Source organism: Anguilla anguilla, chromosome 6 (assembly GCF_013347855.1).
Source record: "Anguilla anguilla isolate fAngAng1 chromosome 6, fAngAng1.pri, whole genome shotgun sequence".
NCBI classification, from domain to species: Eukaryota; Metazoa; Chordata; class Actinopteri; order Anguilliformes; family Anguillidae; genus Anguilla; species Anguilla anguilla.
This window is the reverse complement of record NC_049206.1, coordinates 45,994,256-46,012,148: the sequence shown is the minus strand read 5'-3', so window position 1 is coordinate 46,012,148 and position 17,893 is coordinate 45,994,256. Positions and strand designations below refer to the sequence as shown.

At 41.3% G+C, this 17,893-nt stretch overlaps 1 protein-coding gene across 4 annotated transcripts in view; it reads right to left on the bottom strand.

The window, feature by feature from the left end:
* Positions 1-9,134: 9,134 nt before the first annotated feature.
* Positions 9,135-17,893, bottom strand: part of LOC118230235 (disks large-associated protein 2-like) — a 167,427-nt gene continuing 158,668 nt past the window's right edge. For all 4 annotated transcript variants that reach the window (XM_035423061.1, XM_035423064.1, XM_035423060.1 and 1 more), the window contains one exon: positions 9,135-17,651. In XM_035423061.1, the coding sequence (XP_035278952.1) occupies positions 17,436-17,651 (216 nt within the window). In that variant the 3' untranslated portion in view covers positions 9,135-17,435. The remainder of the gene's footprint in view (positions 17,652-17,893) is intronic.

Below are 17,893 nucleotides of genomic sequence, written 5' to 3'. Positions count from 1 at the left end.
CGGTGGTACTGTAGAGTCCGCAGGGATATTTATAGTCTTGAATTACTATAACGGTGGCACTTCAGATTTACGCCTGTATGTATCACTGATATGGCAATATGACACTTTGACACATATAACTGCCTTCAAGCTGAACGAAGGCTCTGCTGAACATATGTCCCCTTTCATTATCTGTGAACTTAGATTCAACTGTATCTGCACTGTTTATTGAGCAACTCTGTTTCAATGTTGCACAATAAAGTGCCAGTGCCTGCTTGTCATCCGTCAGCCCATTCAAGAGCACCTAATTCCAGTACCCCATTATCTTCCTGTTGACAGACATCTTGGAATGACTGAGATACAGAGGCATCAACTATGGGGTACGAGCAACAAGGATAATCAGCTCGAAAGAAAAGAGTCAGTAACTCCTGGTGGCGTTCAAGAAAAGCACGGCCATGAAGCAACAACCGCACGGACAGGGACAATGGCACTGTTCCCAGACAAATAAATAAAATGTTGGGTGTTGATTTACACAGCTAGTGCAGGGACATGGAGCCGGCAAACTCTCCTTTGAGGTTAAGCTTTGAGGAGGCAGTGGTGTTACGCAACATAAAAAAAACGTCAGGCGCCTTTCCCAGGGTTCCTGTCTGCTCAGCAGCCAATCGGTCACAAAGATCCCTTTCATTCCCTCCCTTCACGGGCTTTTCCATTCAAGCTCCCATCGGACCTCAACAACCATGGATGACTGAGGGCTCACGGGGGGTAGGGTGGGGGGGGGGGGGTTGGGGGCATTTTAACTGCTGCAATAACTGAACACCATCGCCTAAAGCACCAGCTTAACATGACCGCGCGCCGACAAAGAGAGAGAGAGTGAGCGAGAAAGTTCTGAGCTCCAGACTCTGACCTAACAGGACAAGGACGGAACCGTCCAGACCCACGGCGCAACTCACTTCCGCAGACACGTTTCAGCTGGCACCACCTGCGCATGCGTCCCACAAAATGTCCCTCCAAGAGTGAGTGAGTGAATGAGTGAGTGAGTGAGTGAGTGAGTGAGTGACCACAATTTGCCATGCATAGCCCACGATGGCAGTTCCTGCGCGCCGTGGGAATAATAACAATGGAGAGGCTAAGGGAATGGACGCTGTTAGGAAAAGGCTATACAGGATGACTGTTGGCTGGTAAGTTGAGGTGCTGAAGACCAGCTGCAGGCATTAGGGGTGAGGGAGGAAGGTGTGTGGAGCTTACCATACCGCTGCCATGCCTTCACTCTCCTGTACCTCACACTGTTCATTAATGCCTGGTGACACACGTCTGAATTATGCATTGTACACATCTGGCACAGTGCTATGAGTCTGGTACCACACCCAAATTTTTCCCATACTTCTTTCCATGGATCACCTCAAATATTAGAAAATCAGTATTATATCCTGAACATTAAAACTGTGATACATTATCACCGGCACATTAAAACTGAGCAATACAGTATTGCCTGCACATTAAAACTGTGCAATAAAGTATAAAAGGGCAAATTAAACTGTGTGATAAAGTATCACCTGCACATTAAAATTGTGCAATAAAGTATCACCTGCACATTAAAACTGTATGATACAGTACAGCAGGCACATTAAAACTATGGGACACAGTATCACCTGCACGTTAAAACTGTGTAATACAGTATCACCCCCGCATTAAAACTGTCTGATACAGTATCACTTGCACAATAAACCTGTGCAGTAAAGTATCACCTGCACATTAAAACTGTGCAATAAAGTATCACCCGCACATTAAAACTGTGCAATACAGTATAACAGGCACATTAAAGTGTGTGATGAAGTATCACCTGCATATTTAATCTGTGTGGTACAGTATCGCCCCCACATTAAAACTGTGGTACAGAAGCCCCCACACATTATAACTGTGGGAAACTGGATCTCCTGCAGATATTATTTCTGTGAGGTACAGTAGTAACACACTTTGTGAGTCTCATTCCAAAAGATGACTGTGATATCCAACATAATACCCTCCCTCTCTCTCTGTAAACACAACTAGAGTGACAGAGAGAGGGGAGGTGAGAGAGACAGAAAGCAGGCGATCAAACTGATTAAAGTTCCCTTCGCTGTAAGGCAGGCAATTTGAATTTGAGCCTGATTTACATACAGACACAGGATATGATAAGCTTTGCATAATGCATTAGATATTGAGAAGCATGAAATTGAAAATAAAACCTCTGATATAAAAATTACTCTGAGCTGGCCTAGGATTGCAGAGGGCATCTCAATAACATCAGTCAATCAAATACATCAGAGAGTAATAAATTATTTTAAACTTGTACATGTCTGTAAAGCACTTTTTCAGTGTAAGGTATCTACTAAATGATGTTAATGCATTATGAGACTTGCACAGACTATGTCGATGGAGTTTTCCACAGATGGTGGCAGTAGTGTTCTTTGTTCAAAGCCAAGGGATTTTACCCACAACTTGATCCTCCAAGTCCAGTCTTTTCTTTTTTTAAGGAATACCAAGCTGGTACAAAAAAAACAGTGTCAGTTGTTGAAATATTTGTACAAAGTACTATTTGAAAGGCTGAAAGTTCTACAGCCATAATTAAGAGGGAAGGGACTGACAAGGTGGTTGGCATCCTGCTGATCGGAGAGGTGCCCCACAGTCTGGGGGCGAGTCCTAGCCATGCGCTGCCAACTGTGGCCAGCAACACGTACCTGGCTGGCACACTGCCCAGGGATGGAGGGGTGGCCAGATTGCGGGCCTGAGGTCTGCTCGCGCTAGCTGCTCGTGAAGTGTGCTTTTTCTGGTGCAATGACTGCACAGCTCAGCCGGTGGACTGCAGAGGACGAGCATGCAATTTCACACACGCTGCTCTGCTCTCTCCCAGGTCCATGGAGGAAGGTGCAGAATGAGACAGACTTTTGAACAGGACTGAACTTTTCACATTTGGAGAAAAGAAAATGGAATAAACATTTGTTAGACTGATGAAGCATACAGGGCTGGGTTTGTGGAAAAAGACAGTTGTGTGGAAACAATGCGGCATGCTGGGGGAATCCCGTTCAAGTAGTGAAATACACACTAAAAGACCAACATTCCTGTAGCATTGTGAAATTTCCCCTTTCACGTTTATTTAGCTGGCCGAGATTTCAAAGCCAAAACATTCTTTTCCCTCCACTGAGACGTGGCTTCAGTGTGGGTGTGTGTCAGTGGACACAAACTAAGAAAATATGTTATGCTATTCTTCTTCTTCTTCTAATTCTTATTATTATTATTATTATTAGTAGTAGTTGTAGTAGTAACAGTAGTACTAGTAATAATGGTCTGGTCTTCAGAGATCGGTATAACAGCAGTGTTGGATTAAAGTTCTGGATATAAAATGGAAGTCGGAAATAAGAGTGTACTGGCTGGATTTACATAGGGCAAAGAGGGCCTATTTAAAAAAAACTAAATACATATATAGAAACCCTGGAAGACCAGGAAGAGAAACTACTTCCATTTAATGATATGGTGTTCCTGGAAAGCAGTGTAGTGGGAAATACCAAAATAGCACATTTTTACTGACCACTGTACATGTGATTACATATTTTAAGAAAGCAACCACAAAAAAACACAGACATTAGATGTGTGACTATCGCCCAATGCACGCTGAGATAGACTCCAGCACCCCCCGCAACCCTACCCAGGATAAGCAGGTACAGATAATGGATGGATGGATAAATATTAAATAGTTGGTGACAAAAGAAGAGTCCTCCAGTAACAATATTGTTCAAACTGTACATGATCTGTGCTAGGTAAGTTGCTTATATATATATATATATATATATATATATATATATATGAATATATGCACCAGCACTGTTGCCTCAGCTTACTCACAGTTCATCTTATCTCAGCATGCAAGATGCAAGACTTGATTTTATCAATGACCTCATTTTTGTAGCAAAAACACAGTCTTAATTTAATGCGTTTAATTTCCCAGGCTACGGATCTGGTCTGTCTGCCTGTCTGCCCGTCTGCCCCCGCGCACGATGTCCCGCCGTGACGTACAATGGCGGTGCTATTTCTGAGAAGTCCCCCATTGATGCTCCGCTCCCCTCTTCTGCTGCAGCGCGCCTCTCCGTCGCAGCCGCGCAGACGTGCTCCACGTGCTAATCACGCCCCGGGGCGACGCGACGCGGTCGCTGCGGAGGTCTGCGCCCCGCTCTGAACAGAAGACCTGTTCATCCCCCCCCCGTCCTCCCCCCATCCCCCATCCCCTCTTTCCCACCCCTGCAAACTGAGACAGAAAATGGCAGGTCAGTCGGGAGGCCTCTCTCAGGATTTCTTTTCATCCCTCGCGGGCGGACTGAGAAACGTCCTGTTCTGCAGCAGGAACGCGGCGCTCAGACATCGCTCATTTGGGAGGGGGAGTTGTGGGGGGTGGGGTGGGCTTTGGGGGGGCCCCCCTTCCCAATTCCCCCCAAAAAAAAGCTGACTGGCACTTCTCGGAGCAACCTGGCAAATACTGGCAGCTCCTACAAAGCAACCTGCCCACTGAGAAATACTGTGAATGCCTCCTGTTGGGACAGCGAATTAAATTCAGCCCCGTTAATTCACCCAGTTGAAGCACAACTTCTAAACTTCACTGCCTACAATGTGAGGCATGACTCTAAAGCAAATCTGCCGTTCCAGATATTAAATATCGTGTGTAAATTGTAAAACGCACAATGTATGGCACTTTAGATGTATCTACAGTCGGTTGTTTGCCATACTTTCTGTGTTTTGAAAAAATTCCATTTGTGTTAACACCAAACATTTCATAGGGCTCAAATCTACTTTACACCTGCTCGGTAAAATGCTTGGTGTTAAATCAACTCTTACAGAGCTTATATGAGTCCATTATAGCCAGAGTGGACTGATATAAACTCTGTAAGAGTTGAATTAACACTGGACACTTTGATTACAAGCAAAAATATCAAAGAAGCAGGATGAAAGTGATTGAAGCATCAGAGTACAAGCCAGGCATTCAAATCAAACCTGTAATCAAGATCTCTCATGCATATACAATCATCTGTTAAACATTTTCAGTGTCACTAGAGTCCAGATACTTTTTAGGCTTAAAGATTTTATTCATGCAAAATAGTAAGCTAAATATTGGATGTGAATGTTGGGAGAAAGTATGTTAATGATCACAGTCACTTGGGCCAGCAGAATTCCTGTAACAAATAAGTCTGGTGTGTTTTTTCACAGCAGTACAATGATCAATCAGAATGTACCGCTGCCATGACAACGGCTGTTGCCTTCCACAGCCATTTCTGAGAAGGTACTAGAAGATCCCATTCTCCCATGTAATAATAAGCTGAATATTCCTCCACAGAAAGAGGAAGCATTTCTAACGGTGCTATTTTCCTGTAGCTTAATGTATTAAACTACACTATTCACATAGAAGTGCATTGAGCATGATCTTCTACTGCAGCTGTGTTTACAAGAGAATGAAACAGCATAACAGAATTAAAATGCTTTTACTACAATAGCCTCTTGACAGTAGCTTCAGTAAGGAATGTCTGATTGTTACATCTTACTGGTATCAAAGGAGCAATGAATCATTATTTGATTGTTTTGATGGAACTGAGCAATTAAGACTAAAAAAATAAATCAATAAAGGCTGTTCAACATTTACCACCACCCATCCGCGAGCGTTAGCTTGAGGCTACTGTAAAAAGCATTTGGCAAGCACACAAGTTCGCATAAATGCTATACGGGCTTTTAAAAATGCATAAATGCTAAAGCAATAAGTCTACTTAGAGCTGACATCAGTCATATGTTCACCAGATGAAAAGGAAGGACCTGAAGCTCCAGAACACATTCAAGTTGGAATTCTTCTATTTTTATTTTTTTAAAGAAACAAAAAGGATGTGACTAATTCCAGGCTCACTATTGTTGGCTCAGTGTAAAAGAAAGAGACAGGAAAGAGACAAAAAGCAAATGTTTTGGCCTACTGCAACCTTTCTGTATTTGCCCTTATGCGAAACTAGTCTAAGTTAGCATTTTAGCGAACTGTAATTCCTCTCATCTCCCTCCAATGGCCACACCTGAAAAAAAAACCCAGCATAGACCATTGATGGTAATGCTGGTGACCAGTGTGCTGGAATCAATTGGTCTAGTATGACCAATTTAACCTACCAGCATGACAAATCACATTACCAGTTTGATTAAACCGGTCTACCAGCTGGGAACTTTTTTTTTCAGCAGGGTACTTACATCAAATTCAAAACCTTGTTGCTAGCCTATCTGATAGCTAAAGAGACTGCTCCATTATATCTTCATAAGTTCTTAAGTCCCTACATGTCAGGCAGACCTCTTCATTCTGCTTTCCATTAGTCCATGGTCACCTCTCCTGTCCCCCCAAATGGTGAAACGAGCTTCCCACTGAACTCCACCCATCTTCTGACACACACTGAAGAACCAGCTCTTCGGGTTGCACCAAGGCTCCCCTGGCCTTCTTTAGTTTCTTTCTTTTTTGGATTTATTTCTGGAACAATATGATATGCATAGCTGTGTTAAGGTACGTTAACTGTATAGCTAGTGGTCTTTTCTTTTGCTTACAGTACAGCAAGTGGTTGGTTTGTTCAATTAACATGGATTTATTGATAATAAATAGACCCCGTGTCAGTTCTGTGCCTTCTTGATGATACCACACTTTCGTATTTTTGAAACCGATGATGCTCTCAACTTCTGTCAGTCACCCTGGATAACAGTGTCTGAAACGCGATTCCAATTGTAAAGTCAATGTAATGTTTGTTTACCGCAATCTCACAGAATTAAAATTGGGAATCTACTGTAGATTCTAAAATCACGTACATTCAAATTGATGGCAAGATGCCAACTAATTTTCAACAGTGTGTGTGATGACTACCACTTCTGAAGTTAATCACAATCAAATTTACCTTAAATGCTATGCACATACATTCTCATAGCAACCTACAAAGCAGAGAAGCTCATGTACCCATTTAAACAGCTTGAAATTAAAGCAACAACTTACATGCTCTAAAGGGCATAGTCATACCCGGATTTTAAACCATTATCTTTAAAACCAGCTTTCAGTGGCATATTCGTACGTATTAGCTGGGACAGGTTCCAAATTCAAAATTCCTTTAGGCATCTAGTCATATCGGTAAATCAGATGATGTCTAGATGTACCAGTGTGCGTAAATTAGCGCCTTTAACTGCAACCGCACAGGGCAACACTTCATCAGCTATCAGGCAAACTTCAGTAGCCTAGAACACATTCAGAGTAGCCTACGTGTCAACTTTTCTTCGTGTGTGTAGGGCGCACTCTGTTGATTGAACGAGATTCTGCACCGTAAAACTACTTAAATTTAGAATGGAAATGGAAAATGGAAATTCCGTTGGATAATTCGGTGTCAATGTAACTGCTATGTAGACCATGTATACTATACATGTTGAGCAACTGCCATTATCACGAAATTGTCCGGGGTGAATTAGCCTGAAGTGTTTCGCATCCCCATTCCCTGCAGGTACGCGGCGTATGCTGTTTTTTCATTCTGAGCAAGCATGTAATTAACGCGTATTAATATGTAGAGCTACCTCTCTGACCATATTGCGTTCTTAGTGTACCGTAGCCTATTACAGTGAGACATAGTTAGACACACACACACACACACACACACTTTAATTATATCCGTGAATGTGTCCATACACCACGTGTGTGTTTCCGTCCGCACACATCCATTAATACAATACAAATAATTATTAGCGAGTGTCTTTTGATATTGAGAATCTCAAAATTTGAGTCAAAACCTTATTACTACACGGATTCAGCAGCTCGAGATACTTTTGCGAACCCCTGTAATCCATCTTCCCACTCACACATCCACCCACTTACACACAAACATACAACCATGAAAGCACTAATGTGAGCTCTAATGTCAGGGAAGATCTATACTTTGTGGGTTTCAATGCTAAGGTTAGTGTAAATTAAACAGTATGTTGTACATAGATCAATCTTTTGTCACTCTGCTGTCTAAAATAAAAAGCCTTACTGTGCTGTAAAGTGATCTGCCCACACAGCTCTGGAACCAAGGGCCATATTGATCAGCACTGCTACTGAAGTGCTGACCACCTGGGTTGTGTTTAGTCAACAGACTTTGCAAAGACCAATTCACTGAGACTCCTTGCTGGTGATCCTCATCGATCAGTGTTCATTCAGTAATTGCACCAATATCTTTCTCTGACATTTTACTTCGATATTTGATGACCAGCTGCAACAAACTCAATGCTTTCTGTGCCTCAAAGCGAAAGTTGTGAAGCATGATAAGTTGACTCAAATTGGTTGACCAACATCCAGGTGAGATTTATGTGTTACTTTGTTTGGCATACAATTGACCAAATATCTGTGCCTGTCAGTGGTAATGACATAGAAATAGAAATTTAAGGATTTAGACCAAACATTTGCAAGAGCTGGGTAAAATAAAATGGATTACTGAAGGTAATATGCATCTTGTGTAAAAAATATGCATCTTGTTTCAAAAGGCCTCTCGTTATTTATTAATTTTTTTTTACACAGAGAGTATCACTGTGTGCAATAGCTTGCAAGGTCATGTAGTAGAGGCAGAGACTCTGGAGGTTCTTAAGACCAGGCTGGATACGGTGCTAGATACTATCTAGTTTGTAGGTAAATCGAGCATTAGGTACACTTTAGTGGTGGGAAAAAGGTGAGCATTGTTGGGCTGAACGGCTTGTTCTTGCCCGCCATAATGTTGTTACGTTAAAATGAAATACGGTTTAGACAGTGAGATTCTACAAGTCCTGCGCACAGTATTTTGTATAATTTCTTTTTGTACCTTGCCATAATATAGTTTCAATAACAGTTCTCTAGCACTTTGGAACTGTCAGATGTGTGAAATCTGAAATCCACAAAAGAACAAATTGGCTCCAAATAACATACATTTTGGTTTGTTTTCTTCAAAAAAGTTTAATTGCAGAACTATTTACAACTGGTGATCATTAGCAATACTTAAATGTCTTAGGCAGATTCAAAAAAGAAGCGGGCAAAAATACGAAAAGCACATTTCTGTCGCATAAATTGAATCAAATGATATCAATGGAGGAAAATTTGTGTTTTTCAAAAAATAAATAAATGCACATAAGAATAAACATATAAATAAGTTTAATAAATAAAACATACAAATACAAAACAATCTGTAGAAGGCGGCAAGATCAAAAAAGCAATGAGACAACAAATAATACATTCAATATATAATATTTTGCATGCTGTAATAAGAGCATATAAAATAACCCCAAACGAAAAGAAAAAAAAAAAAGCAACTGAGCTGTGGGTAGGAGCCGAAAATAGTTCCATTTAAATGAAGCATAATTATATTTATATATTTATATATGTATATTTCTTTACAAATAATGAATATTTGGCATTATATTCATCCTCATTATTGATATGATATTTAAGAATTAAAAATACTTTAAGCTAAACATCTACCTTTTCACTACCCGACTTTTATTCCACGTTCCAAGACCCATAGGATGTATGTAAATCTATCCACGAGACATATGCTTTCTCCACCAACAGGCTGCTTTCAAAAATAAACAAATACACAAGGCTCTCTTCCTTTTAAACCATTTAATAAATAAAACAATGTTAATTTTCTCTTGCCTGGGATGATAGTGCTGCTCATTATAGGCAAATAATGGCATGAAAATGAACGATGAAACCATGTCTGGAAATATCATCACCCTGAATTTTAATTTCAAGTTTGGTAATTGCTAGGGAATGTGAGAAACACCTAGGACGAAATTCAAACGTCTTGCTTCGATGTCTCATCAATTGAACTGAGCGATGGTATTCAGTTTTTTAATGTTTTTCATGTAAGCAATGGGGGAGGTGGGGGGGGGGGGGAGGCAGTCATAAATTTGTAATTCAACTGCCAAACCACAAACGTGTATGATTTAATTCTGTCCTATATCACAAAAACACCCTGCAATAATGGCAATGTAAAGCCAATAGTTTATTGTGGGTCAGATGTCTGATTGAATTTATTGCTAAAAGGACACATTTCATCAACCTGTCTGGTATTGATCAAATAGTCAGCGGGCAGCCCCAGCAGCACTGAACCCTCATTAAGAACTGCATGCCACCCAACTTTCCCTTATCAAGTACAAATGATGAAGTGGAAAACATCCCTTACTTGTATTTACAAATTATAACAAGGATTTGTTTTACATTTATTCTAAATCACATTCAAATCCACCTTTCCGTGAGAAGAGAGAACCTTGTCAGAAAATAAAAGAGAAACAACACTCTCAATCAGCGCAGTTTACAATAACAATAAAACAACATGGTGGCAGTGCACACATTAAAGCAGTGCACACATTAAAAAGCATGACTTGCGTGATCAGATTAAAAAATATAATAAAAACGGCACCATCCTGTGGACTAAAATGGTACTGCATTTTAAAATTGCTTGTGTGTGCTGATTGTCCAAACAGAGCAATCCCTTTTTTATACCAACCACAGCAAAGGTAATCCAAAAGTTATCTTTTATTAACGGTGCATCCTTTATAATCAGTTACCAAACAATATTTTTTTTTAATGCAGAATAGGTGAAATTATATGGCACATTTTTTTTCATTCTATAAGTGACTCTGTTATTTACTGCTATACTGGGTATATAAAATGAGTGTTTCGGGAAATGTAGAGTGGTTAAAAGACAATTTATGGTTATTTTGATTGTTTTATATCAGTGCTCTGGTGACTAGCCATCACAGACATCAGCACAGCACAACACAATTGTCTTCTATGAATCACTGGGCCATTGAATAGACACTGTGCAGAGTGCTTGGCTAGGTTGTTGACAAATTCTCAATAAAACCCATGTGAAATAATTGCCAGCAAAAAGAAATCATACAGAGCTGCAAGAATGGATGGACATTTCCCTGTGAGTAAATGTTGCTGTCTGCCATTCTTATTCATTCACACATTCAAGTCACACCAAACAGCTCCCAAAATTCTTACTGCGTTGGTTCTTGCAATCAACTCTCATACGGAGGAGTGTCTTGGATTTCTGAGCGAAGAAAAGCTCGCTTGAGATTCTCAGAACGGGATGCAGATTGGAAACGAAGACGTTCGGGTAATTTCAGTCTGTCGGCACGGTACGGCCGAAGTGGGATTCAAACCCATTCGAACCGCCGCATCGAATAATCACGCTAGTGAAGACCCGACAGAGCGGGTGTGTGGAACTCTAATACGGTTTTTGCATTTCTATGCTGCACTGCATGGAAGAGAATAAGTAAGTGTAACGTTTGGCACTGAAAAGCTGCCCCTTGGCAGAAGTGATGGGTATGCTTTTAATGTAATATAAAATACCATTATTTATACCGTAATGGTGACATTTAGAGGCAGAAGGCTGAGGCCCTCAGAGCGTGCCTGAAAACGGCAGGAAGCTTCTCCAGTAGGGAAACAGCACTGTCCTCTGGCCTCGCAAAGTGCCCTGGCGGTGTTTTATTGATTGCACGGATAGACTCTCCCTCTAGTCTTTTCACACTGGCCCCTGAGGTAAATGGATATTTACCTGCCCATTGCACCAGTAAGTCATGGGAACTATTGCACTTGTGGCAGGTAATACTGGCGCTGATAAGACTTATTCAAGTTTTGGCAGTCTTTTTTTATTTTTTCCCGAAGATAAGGAACTAAATGTTGACTGAATGCATTGTTGCGGTAACCAATCGTGACAAGGTAGCCAGGATGCAGCGGAACCCTCCTTGTACTTTAAAAATGCTAACTTTAATGTACACGACATCCACAGCTGGCATCAAATTGTACTCTTTCCGTTTCCCTCTCACTCCGAAGGAAGTTTTCACACTACTTCTAATCTACTAAATAACAAAATAACAAAATAAATAAATAAATAAATAAATAACAGCAATGTGACAGCTGCTACCCCACCATGTTAAATGAATCCCAAAATGAATCCCCCCAAAAAATAAATAAAAATAGGGCTCAGTTTGCAAGCTTGAAATTCACTGCCATTCACTGGAGTCAGATATTTTGCACTAATTCCCCACCTCACTTTTAACTAAAGACCATTTTACAACCGACCCATCTGTAAAAACTACTTGCATATTGGTAGTAAAATGCCTCAAACCAAAAGTACTTAGCTCTCTTTACCGGGTCCGGTAGTTGTAGACTTTCTTAAAATCTCTGATGATGAATTTAACTGAATATATGTATTATATATATAATTATTATAATTATAATTTTATTTTTTGCAATTCTTTGTTGTAGTTAAACGTATAATTGAATTGTGTCCATGTTTTTACGTGTTAACTAAATTCACAATACAGCTAATTTGGTTAAAATAAGATTTTAAAAAATCATACGGGAGCTAAGCACAATACTCTTGATAAAAAGGCTCAGATATAGCATATTTACTCTCAGCCCTTTGTCATGAAATATCAAATAAGCAAATCAAAATCTAATGTACATGACAGACAACCAAGTGCTCTCCAACTTCTTAAATTCCCTCTAAATAGCTAGACACAAACTTAAGACATTCAGATAAAAGTCTTAAGGGTTTGATTTTAAGGCACCTATAGAATATTCTCAGTCATTGAAATAGTTACTTTACATACAAAAGCACTAGCTTCAGAAAACATAATAAAAAGCAACATGTACACACTGCGTATGTATTGGGTATTAGATGTTGTGTATTAGTAGAATTATGTCGATATTTCAACCTAACCACTTCTCAAAAATTAGGAATGCACTGCATAGTTATCCCTTAAGAAAAGTAATATATGAATATGTTTGAAAATATTAAACAAATAAATACATAAATAAATTAAATTAAAACATTGATTTTATATATATACCAAATGATGTTTCACAAAATATGCAATGTGATGCATATTATGAATTATATAACATAATTGCATTTCCATGTAACTTTAAGCGTATTTTGTGAAACGTATTGCACTTTTACAATTACCCATACAATTACACACATGAGAACATTTTGACAAAGTAAGACATGAAAATACAGTCTACAATATATTACTTTCTCGTAAGGGATTTGTGTTTCGAATAAGAGGCTTTGCTTCTGAAAATGTAAAACAGAAAAGCCGATGGCAACAAAGTGAGGACTTGTCAATGGAAGATGAATTGATGGATTTGAATCCAAACCGAAAAATCACTCGCATCGTCACTGGACACATTCGCATTGGCTCCAGTACTGTATGTCACAGGCAGAAAGCGCCGAACTCTAGCAACCTATCTGTTCCTGTTGAAATGCGTGCTGTCAAACAGTCTTCATGAAAACTTTCCATAGGCTACAACAGCAGAAAAAGCATGGCACAATATGTGCGGCAAACAGTACGCTGACGACGTCCAGGTAAGAACAACTGTCTGAGAAATACAACGAAACCAAACATAACACGATAGGCTAAATATAAAGTGGACTCGTTTGTCTCAGAGCCATAGCTCAGAAGAGATTAGTTTGGCAAACTACTTCAACTGCTGCGATTGAACGTCAAGCGTGGACGCGTTCACCACGGTGAAATCCTACCGTCTCTCCCAGTCCGTGAGCACATCTGATTTTAAGCATTAGTGCCATGTCTCAAACCGCTCGGAGGTGTTAACTGACTGGTGCGCTTTTACATCCGTCTTTCGTACAAAGCAAGCAAAGAATGCTCCCTCGGATACATTAAGAGCTGTGTCGCTAGTCTCGGAATGGCCCCCTGACTTCACATTATACTCCCTGTTCAAATAAATATTTGCAAATTGTGGCGTTGGCACGGTTACTCTGCACATTTTAACTGTATGTCAGGGCTAGTCCAAGTCATTACTTACAGCTTTCATTATTAGTTCCTTTCACATTTTTTTGCAACACTAGGGGCTATACATTCATAAACATTTCACTTAATATGCAAATGATTTTTAAGGCTGTCCGGTATGGTAAATGTTAATAAGCAGTAATGTCTTTTCTGAGAGGTTGTCTTTCCTCCATAAAATACATTTCTTTGTCTCAACAGATTATGAAATTAATAGCCAAATGTTGCAATACACACGACAGCAGACCACCCCCCTTAACCTAATCAGTGCCCTATAGAGGCCAGCCCTCAAACATCCTCACAGCACTGCTATTATAACTGCAGCAATGTGATAACTGTATCACACCAACATTTTGAGAACATAAGAGAAACGTTTTCCCAGCATAGTTACAACATTCCAGATGGCCTACGATTCATCAAGCCTCAATTGCAGCCTCTTTATACCAATGTGAATCGGCACAAACCGAACCCTGTTGACCTAATTAACTGACTGATTAAAACAGCCCAGCCACCTCTGATAGTCCCAACCTGCCACAACACACCATTCAGACAAAGCTACTCCCCGAGTACTACCCCTTCACCGCACACTTTTCAACTAAATTCAACATTTTTCCACCTTTATATATATATATATATATATATATATATACGACACCTTAGCAAAACATATTTCATTAAAATCTCCATTTACAAATAAGTGCTGATCTTTCGATTATATGATTTGATTACATGATTTTTGAAGGCTAAAAAAAGGTATGATAAAGACACATGAAAAATATGAGGGCTGATATTTCTTTCTCTATGCCTATTCACCCACACTGCCGGCGTGACCCCTTTTGTTATCAGGCAAGGGAGCCAGGAACACGACAGGGGGTTCATCTGAGCCGCTGGACAAACCCTGAGAGGGCCACCGCAGGACATGCCCCCGGTGACCCCGCTGTCTCCCTGACAACTGTTGCCATGACGGATAGATGGGGAGGCTTGTAAAGCTGTCAGCATTGCCAAAAGACCGCGGCCATCGCTAAATAATATTCGCCTATTCCACGCTTCCTCCCTGCGAGTTAAAAAAGTGAACTTTGTCAAAATGATCAGCTGCACCTTTACAAAGTTGAACATAATTATCTAAATTTGATTTCCTAACAAATTTAATTAGAGATGCGTTGAGATACCCTTAAAAAGTGAATGTGTGGCTCAGGCTATTGTATGCCTCAGACTAGTTCAAGGATAAGATCCTAATAGCAGCACCATTTATAATTTATAATTGAATAGCTTAAAAATGTTGTTTGCACCTATACAAGTCATGACCCAGAGTTATATAACACTGGAAAATTGTAAATACTTTTTTTACTTCAAAGTATTTTATGTGTGGAATGTCTTTATAAAACTCCTGTGATATTAGCTGTGCACATTAAGAGTCTGTTCACACCAGCGTGTTTGATCTGGTGACTTGATCAGACTTGTCAGTGTACTGTGGGATTGGATCCCATACTGTACTGTGCAGTATGAGGGACTGGATCAAGGACTGCATGTTGTAATGAAGGACTGGATCATGGATTTTTTCAGCGTAATGTGGGATTGGATCTCAGACCACTTAGTGGACCACGTGGGATTGAATCAAATGCTCCTCAGCGGAATGGCGGGATTCGATTACAAAACTGCTCAGAGGGACACGGATGGGGCTGGATCCCAGACTGTTCAGGAGATTGTTGTGTGGGACGGTAGCCTATGCTGCTCAGCACAGGGTTTCCCAGGCTCCAGAGCAGGGCCTTCTGTACCCCTTTGCCTGGAAAGGGGGAGTGGTGACACGAGGACTGTGGCCCAATCACTGATCGCACTCACCTGGTGCTCTTAATTTATACAACCACAACCCTGAATCGCAAACACAACCAAAATTCAAAAACTGGGGCAATCCTACTCACTACTGTCAGTAAACATGGAAACATCTTTTTAGGGAGCCCACTAATTTTCTGTGCGCACATCTTCACCATCCAACAGCCATGTGCTACATGGCTTCACATAATCCACTCTCGACATTCACAATGTTCATTTCCTGGAAGTACTGAAACCGTCGTTCACTTTTTTTTCCAATGTCTATCCTTATGCACCTGTGGCGTACTGGTCAGGCTGAAGATTTCATTTTCAAGTTTGCGCCAACAGTGTTCCAAACTGAGCTGGGAATTACTGTGTCCTTTACTGAAAGTGGGTTTGGTTTATTGTTGGCTTGAAGGGTCTGAACTGGAAAGGAGGACGCTCAACAGTTCAGAAGAAAGCGTGATGCCGAACGTGACCTTGAGGAGGGTTCTGTTAAACTGAGAGCGGCGATTCAAGTGTTTTTTGTTTTTTTTACATCATATTAGACATTGTAATGTTAACGACTGTCATGGGGGCTGGCATTTGGCAGCGTGAGGTAAAAATCCATGACCAAATAAAAACCTTCCTGTTTACTCTTGCAATTCAATTGCAACAATAGTAAGTGAGCTTCATTGCTTACATTTCCCTTGGAAATACAAACAGGAATATTATTTGAGGTGCAAAAATGCATTATTCTACATACTATAAATTATACATTTTTTTTTTTTCCAGAACCGAGTTACCTTGCGTCCATGCCCACATGATCCGTGTTTTCTCAAAACATAGGCTTTTCTCACGGCAATGGACCGACGCCTAAAACTAGGGAAAGAATATAATAAATACTTCACCGCGAAACACTGAGAATGGGGAGAGACGTTGGTTGTTCTAAATTGTTGGCACATTTACTCAGTCTTTTCTCGCATCTCGCCTCTCAGCCGCGGAGCCGCGGACGGCCGCTAGCACGTTTCCACAACAACTCGAGGCGGCGGCCGTTGCCGAGGTCGCCCCGAAGCCGACGCCCCGAACCCCGACCTTCCCGGCGCACCGTGACGCGCACGCTTGAGGTATTTTTTTTTATTTCTTTTTTTTTTGTTCAGCACTGGTTCTGATTGAAAGGGTTACTCGAGTTGTGCAAGACTCTTTTTCGGTTCGGGAGCTCTGTGTGTGTGGAGCCCGAGGCCGGAAAAAACCTGAATGCGTCCGCGGAAACGGAACTGATTTCAAAACCCGGAGGCGGCGGAATCCCCTCTGTGCAACCGCTCGGACCTCGGACGGAGCGCGAGTCCCCCCCGCGCGTTTTTTTGTTGTTGTCTGAGGCCACTGTTGCTGGTGAAATTCTCGAGAAAAGTTGCACTTTGTGATCACCTCCGAAACAAAAAACTCCCCTCGGGGGGGGGGTTCTTTTTTAAAATGGCCGATCTAAAAGCCTCGGGGATCGTTTTAGAACTTCCATGGCCTGAAATCAGCTCACCACCAGCAGGCCTTCCTCGTAAAATTCACATTTGCTTCCTAGGTGAGGATAATGCTTTTCTGTATTGACTTGATATATATTCTGAATGGGTCAGTTTAATGAGAGAAATAAAGGGGAAGGGGTGGGGGTTTGTATATTATCCGGGGACCGGGGGGGGGTGGTTAAATTAGCCTCACTGTGCTGGAGTCGAATGAACACAAAAGTAGCGCACAAAGAAAGGAGAATAAGAGTGATGTCAGAGGAGGGCTTGAGGAAAGGGTTAGGACGGGGTGGCCGGGCACCCTTGCTCTCAAAGCCGGGTCTGCGCCTCGGGGATGTATATCTCGATGCTGTCCGCCCTCTCCGTCGCTGAGTTCTGTCGGAAGGAGGCCGCCCGCTTGGCCGCCATTAGCCGCCGCCGGGCCTCCTGCCGCTGCCGGTCCTGGAGGTCCAGAGATCGCTCCCGCATCACTCCGCCCCGGCCTCTAGGGGGCCTCTTTGGTACAGGAGGCGGCCACTTCCTCTCCTGCTCGGGGAAGAAAGGAGAGGGAGGGGGGGGGTGAAAGCGAGCTCACGGTGTTTATGGAGGAGCCGCAGAAAAAGTCAGAGCTTCTGAAAGATTTCTAGCCTCAGCTCATGACATACATGACATGACGTTCATATTGTTCTGACCATCCACTAATAAAAAAATATTAATAATGTGGTATAGACAGTACAAACCAAAAGTATTATGCCAACTGTTGATTTAAAAAAATTAGAAGAATTCAG